This window comes from Patella vulgata, chromosome 4 (assembly GCF_932274485.2).
Source record: "Patella vulgata chromosome 4, xgPatVulg1.2, whole genome shotgun sequence".
Lineage (NCBI taxonomy): Eukaryota > Metazoa > Mollusca > Gastropoda > Patellidae > Patella > Patella vulgata.
The window spans coordinates 47,159,438-47,166,453 of record NC_065882.2 but is presented as its reverse complement, the minus strand read 5'-3'; the positions used below and the strand labels follow the sequence as shown (position 1 = coordinate 47,166,453).

The 7,016-nt window shown below is 35.0% G+C and overlaps 1 protein-coding gene across 5 annotated transcripts in view; it reads right to left on the bottom strand.

Annotated features, from left to right (window-relative positions):
- Positions 1 to 5,361: 5,361 nt before the first annotated feature.
- LOC126817601 (focadhesin) overlaps positions 5,362 to 7,016 on the bottom strand; it is a 310,529-nt gene continuing 308,874 nt past the window's right edge. For 4 of the 5 annotated variants that reach the window (XM_050544678.2, XM_050544677.1, XM_050544681.1 and 1 more), the window contains 2 exons: positions 6,383 to 6,458; positions 5,362 to 6,091 (listed from right to left, as the gene is read on the bottom strand). In XM_050544678.2, coding sequence (XP_050400635.1) covers positions 6,018 to 6,091; positions 6,383 to 6,458 — 150 coding nt within the window. In that variant the 3' untranslated portion in view covers positions 5,362 to 6,017. The remainder of the gene's footprint in view (positions 6,092 to 6,382; positions 6,459 to 7,016) is intronic. The other variant, XR_008787793.1, reaches the window with a different exon arrangement.

Sequence of the window (7,016 nt, the reverse complement as noted above, 5' to 3'; positions counted from 1 at the left end):
TTCAAACTCATACAGCCATGAATATTTGGCGACATACCAATACAAGTTTTAAAAAAAAATACTTAAAAAAAGTAGAATAATGTGTCGATTTCACGGGCAGTGTGTGGGCGGACACGACGAACTGGGTCGACGACAAAATAAATCCTCATTAAAAGTAGACGTAGCTGGTAATTTTATTGAAATGGGGTTTAACGTCCTACTTTTCTGCTCCACCCGAGCTAATAAAATGGGAATTTATTTGAATCTTCAGTACGAGTAAAGTATACCCCAGTGTAACGAATATGGAGGTGTTTGGCTTGCTATTTTAATGTATGTTCGACTTTATGAAGCTTTATGTTCTTGCAACATCGGGGAATGCTTACAGAGATATATTGAAACTATTGCATGATGTCCCATGTATATTATTTAGGCACATGGGAAGTGGCGATATATTTTTATTTTGAAAACTGTAATAAGTCTATAAAACAAAACTTTTTCATGTGCTTCGTTGATTTTTATAAGGCGTTCCATTAGGCACTTTTCTTGAAAATGCTAAAGCAAGATATAAATGAAAATATTTTTAAAGTAATATATTATATATGTATGCATCAACAGCGTATGTGATCAAAACTAACTCAGGTCTTGTGCGGACATAAGATCAGCGCTTTTCTGGGAATAAATCAAGGATATAATATGTGCCCAGCCCAACTCTATTCTCACAACATTAACTCAATAATGAAGATGTCAACATTAAAGATGCCCCATTGATAAATCATACTAACATTTCCCACCCACTTTTGTAGATGACCTTTTATTCTCATCAACGTCGACAAGCCTTCAAGTATTTCCGTAATGCTAGGGAATTTCAAAATAACCGCCAGAAATTACACAACAGTTTCAGTGTGACAGAAACGATATAGAACCCGTTCAATGCTATCAAAGTATATTCAACTTCCCTTCACTATGCATTTGGCCTTGGAAACATTGACAACCTCGTGGGTTTTCCCCAGGTCCTCCGGTTTCCTCCCACTGCTAAAGACCCCTACGCGCAAGCGAATTATGGAAATAAAATTGAACAATGTTAGTCCCGAAATGACCTAGTTTGTGTCGAGCGGACGTTAAACCCCATTTCTCTCTCTCTTTCTCTCTTATACTTAAGAATTGGGTGGGGTGGGTGGGGTGGGGTGGGGTCATATCTATCATCAAACCTCAGCATGTCACTATAATAACCTCCATGTATGGTAACACGTCATATATAATTAAAAATAATAATGGATGTCTTTCCGACAAAATACATTCGGTGCGAGGGGTCAAACAGGGATGTGTACTTAGTCCCACGCTTTTCAATGTATATGTTAATGACTTGAAATAAAATTGAACCATGTGTTTGTCCCGATATGACCTAGTTTGTGTCGAATTGACGTTAAACTCTCTCTCTCTCTCCAAATGGAGGTTCATTTTGCGGCGAAACTCCCCAGCTGTGCGATATATTAAGCTATAGGTTATTATTGGTGTCAGTTACTTCAGATATAAACATAAAAACATGTTCCGACGAAAACGTATTCCAGGTTGAGCTCTTATTCAAAATGATGGTCATATTAGTAATGTATCAAACTATAGGTTTTCGGATTCGCCGAATTCATATCTGAATGGCCAAATGTGCCATGACCGAACGAAACGCCAATATGGTTCCTAAATTCAACAAAATAACAAAATTTCGTAGACCATGGAAGAGAATAGAACCGGTAATGTAAAAACTTATGTATCACAGGACTAAGAGCACAAATTACAGGCAGTGCCGGATTAATCTTGTGGGGGCTCGGGACATACCAACTGTGTGGGGGCCCCATTGTTGTTTGTTCAAATTGTTCTTACTGACCGCGGATCGCACTAGTATGTACTCCGCCCCCTTGAGAGCCCGGGTGTTTTCTTCCAGGATTTTTTTTTTAAATTAGAATTCATTTCAGTGCATCTGAGACAATTTAGACAGCGATTTCATTGACGTTTAGAATTCGTTGACAATTTGAGTATTTTAAATAGACTCTTTCTCTTATGATGTTTTCATTTACTTTATTTTACTGAAATTATTTTAGGTGACATAAAACATTATACTCCGATCAGCAATAAATGTCAGTAAAGAGTTTTAGGAGGAAACTTCTAACAGGAACAGTTAACACACCATAGCACAAGGCCTAAATTTGCAAGGGAAGCCTCTGTGAACGTTATTTACAAAGACTTCCTTCGCGACTTGAGGAGAGTGGAGATGATGCTGTCAATATCGAGATCCCTAGCCCATTTCCCATGTATTTTTTGACGATACGCACGAAACTATCAACAGTTAAGAGAATTCAACCAATTTTCTAACTGAGCATAGGTCAAATCAAGACATAAAATCCCAAACAAAAGACAAGGAGAAAAAAGACGTAAAATTTAGGCAGGAAACATGTTCAGATTATACATTTGTCTGAACTACTATGATTACGTTAATTTCCCGGGACTGGTTGGGCCCCAGCAATCACATCGCGGGATCGGGTCCCCGGAACTGGTTAGGACCTATTGATTGGTAGAACCTCTAAGTTATGTAATTTAGTTAATTTTAGGGCCTAACCGACCTCTATTGCAATTGTAATATACAATCAACTGGTTTATGTGTATTATAAGTCTAGTACACAATCCAATGATCTATTAGTGTTAGTTCTCATTTCTCCCTCTTTAGGGTCCTAAACTTAAGAAGACACTACCCACCTTAACGAGAATGTATATTGTTGTAAATTTTCATGGTTAATGGTAAATAAATATATTAATTTAGCATTTAGTAATAGCCTAATACTTTTAATGATTACTGAGACAATACGATTTGTGACGAATGATTCAAGATTGATGAATACATTTCATTGAAATGAAATGGAGTTTAACGTCCTATCTTTCTGCACCGACTGGGCTGAAGGAGACGGTACATTTGAAATAAAGTAGCATATATTTTTTTGTGCCGCTAATTTCATTTTGTTTGTGACTGATATCATGGCAGGAAAAAAACAAGCCATGAACAGCGAGGCTATGTCCCCCGCCGAAATCCCAAAATAAATAGATGACACATATTAATTAATAGCACATTTATTTTTTTCAAAATAAGTATCAAGCAATCAAACTGATTATCAACTATACACCAAGTTTCATCAGTCTCTATCAGATAGAATCAAAGTTATCTTGTCCTAAAGCATTGGCCAATGAAATTGCTTAGCTCTGCTTAGCTTTAGCTCGAAATGTTAATCATTGAACTCAGTCAAGACATTCACCTAATGAACATCTACATCAAGTTTAAACATTCTACATAAATTAAAAGCAGAGTTGTTATGTTTCAAAGTCTTGACCAATCAAATTGCTTATCGCTCCTTTGTCTAAGCAGAAAATTCTCATCATCGAACTTAAGTCAAGTTAATGATATAATGAATCTATACTCGGCATTTCATCACTCTCACTTAATTAAAACTAAATATTCGTGCCCCAAAGCATCAACCAATCAGATTGCTTATCTCTGCTTACCGTAAGCAGACAATGTTCATCATCGAACCCCATCAAGGAATTCACCTAATTAACGCCTACACCAAGTTTGAACATTCTAGCTCAATTACAAGGAAAGTTATTGTGTTCCAAAGTCTCGGCCAATCAAATTGCTTATCGCTCTGCTTACCCTGAGCAGAAAATGCTCATTATCGAACTTAGTCAAGGTATTGATGTAATGAAAATATACACCAAGTTTCGTCACTCTCACTCAGTTAGAACCAAAGCTATCGTGTCCCAAAGCATAAATCAATCAATTTGCTTATCTCTGCTTACCCTAAGCAGAAAATGCTCATCTTCGAGCTCCATCAAGACATTGACCTAATAAACACCTTTTCCAAGTTTGAACATTCTAGCTCAATTAGAAAGAGAGTTATTGTGTCCCAAAAAGTGTGACTGACATACATACAGACGGACGGACAGGCAGGCGGACGAACCCATTTTAATAGTTCCCTGCTTTCTTCGAAAGGCGGGGACAATTAATTACCTCCGGATTTATTAACGTGGTTTCCTCTTGTCGGTATAATATAGTGTAGGACGGAAACCGTTGGCGTTCAGGTTATAGAACCATTGATATGAGTAGACTAAAAAGCCGCTGTCAGGGCAAATTTCCTAGTTGGTCAAGAAAGTAGGATGTTAAACCAATTTCATTTATTGGTTTTTCTTATAAAAGTTAAGTGACATATCTATTACACATTAATCTTGTCCGTGGGTTTTATACATTGTTTATCCAGAGTAATATTGTCGGTATTATGACACATTGTCAAAATGTCATTTATCCTTAGTTTTGTCATTTATTTATAAAATCATTTAAATTTTAGACATGATGTGTGTGTAGTATATACATATCTATAACATATCTTTCATTGTCAGTTTCTTTCGGTGATTATTTATACCAAGCTGAATACTGAGATTAATCATAAATTAAAATAATTTTGGTTTCTGTACTTTCTAAAATACCCATATATTTGTATATTAATTTCTTGCAGTGACGAGGATTTGGGTTTGTGACAGTTTGGTCTGTTGCCTTCCATTGCCGAATTGATGAGATGACAGATTTATCACTTGTGTTCAACGTAAAACCCTTATTCGTTACTTTTATTCAGGACGTTAAACCCTATTTCATTTTACGTATAAAACGGGTCGATCATTTCCTTACGGCTCAATATTTGGAGGTCAAACTTTCAGTTAAGCTATTCTCGCTATTTTGATGTTTAATTCGTACTCAGTGAAATCTATTTCATCATCGTGGATTGCCTGTAAAATCTGACTTCGAAAATTGATTTGTATCCTCTTTTTTTATAAACTTTTAATGTTCAAAAGAAAATTGCTGTATTCGGATATGAACAATGTACAGGACAAAACTGATACGGTAACAAAATATTTCTACTTGTTTGACGGCCAGTTTGATACCATTGCTAACACACTGCAATCACAGCAAACTGTTCTCAATCCTACAGAGCTTTATTGAATTAATTGAATGTGAATATATTCAGCTAGCTCTTGGACCTATTCAGGGCCTGTCATTTGTCTGAGAATTTGATATATGTGACGGTTCCTAATATTGTGGTCTGGTTGCTAACCATAGTTCTAGTTGAAGCTCTTACCATTCTGAGAATTTCATATCTGTGACGGTTCCTAATATTGTGGTCTGGTTGCTAACCATAGTTGAAGCTCTTACCATTCTTTGCAAAGGATTTTTATTTACTGTTCACACGCAACAAGATGATGGCAAGGGTATCCAGACAACTCGGACCAAAGACCACTCGGACCAATAATAGACCACTTGGACCAGAAAAATTACCACTCGGACCAATCATGTAATGTTATTTATTTATTAATAAAGCATAGTAATCAAGGTAGCAGTCTTCACTTTAAGGTGTGGTAAAATGTTTTTTTCACCAAAAATATACAATTTTTCCAAAACTCTCTGGTTACCAAAACTATTTAAGTGAATTTCTTATAGCCCTGTTCTTGAAATTTTTGATCATTAAAGCGCTACATCTGATCAAACATTGACCTATATAAGAAGTTTAAGAACCAGACAGGGAATCAAGGGGGCTGTCCATTGATGCAATATATCAGACAATATTCAATGTTTTCGAGCAGTATTAGGAGATTTGTTTCTCGGGCAAAAGTACTATTTTTTTTTTTACTTTTTTACATTCCCCCCTTATAATACAGGGTCCAGTACGTCTATGATAAGAAATCAATAACTTTTTCGGTAGGCATTTAGTAACTGAAAATATTTTAATATGTTACATTTTTATGAATACACAGTTACACTTCGATCAGGATACTTTGACTATGTCATTTGGTACCTTGTGTTAAGCACTAATTAATATCTCAGTATTTCAGACTTGAAAAATTCAGTCTATGTTGGGGTAGATTTTGGTTCAAATCTTGCTCTTATCTTCACTTTGAATGACTATGACAGTTTGACATCATTTATTATATTAAAATCAGCACTTCTTCATCTAAACTGTAAAAACATTTGTCCATACAGAAGCTTTTTTAAATTCTTCACTATCTCTTAAGCTGTACAAAGAATCTGAAAATATATAGCATGTTCTGATTTATTGTTATATAACATAATAATTGTCTAACAATTAAATAACCATAGACAAATTTACAATTAAAAGAAAAACAAATAAAAGTAACAAGATGTTACAATGAAGAACTGTCCTTAACTTCTTCCATCTGATGTTTAAAATATAAGTTGTTAAAAAAACAACAACTGAATAACATATTATGTAGTTGTAGAGTGATCATAGTTGTGGGGATGATGTACAGATGGGAAAGGTTGTACAAATTTTCAAGTTTATACTTCAGTATGGCTTACCTTTTAATGTCTGTTTTACTTGTGTTGATAGAGTTTCTTCTGGAAGTTGGATCATGGTCATCATCCAGTCAATCACCTATAGAAATCAATTGATATAAATAATATTCTAAATACAACAAGTTTATCTTCACTAAGTCTATTATTTCTCTATTCTATTTTTCTAAATTATTACTTGCCTGTGTATCAGAAAATTGGAGAATTAAAAAAATACAAATTATTTATGAGCACAGTTCGGATTTTTACTATATTGTTATTAGCAAGGAATAGTGTCTAGTGTACAAAGTCCAATGTACACGTTGATGAACTCATAAAATAACCAGTGACAGTTGGAATTCGAAATAAGAGTAGGACATAGCACCACTCTCTGGGCCAAATTTCACTCAGAACATAATGCATGGCATATGCTCATCTTCATCAGCCCATTTGGTGCAGAAATGTAGGAAGTTCAACCCCATTTCATTTCTAGGAACTAGACTATTTGACATCTTTGTTTTGTCTTTAAAGATACATTCTCAATTAAGTATTTAAAGGGTAGTTATTTCCAATAAAAGTATGGCAAATTTAGTAAATATGGAAAGTAGAGATGTCCAAACTTACTAGATAAATACTGGATTCCCTGAAAAATACCCATGGG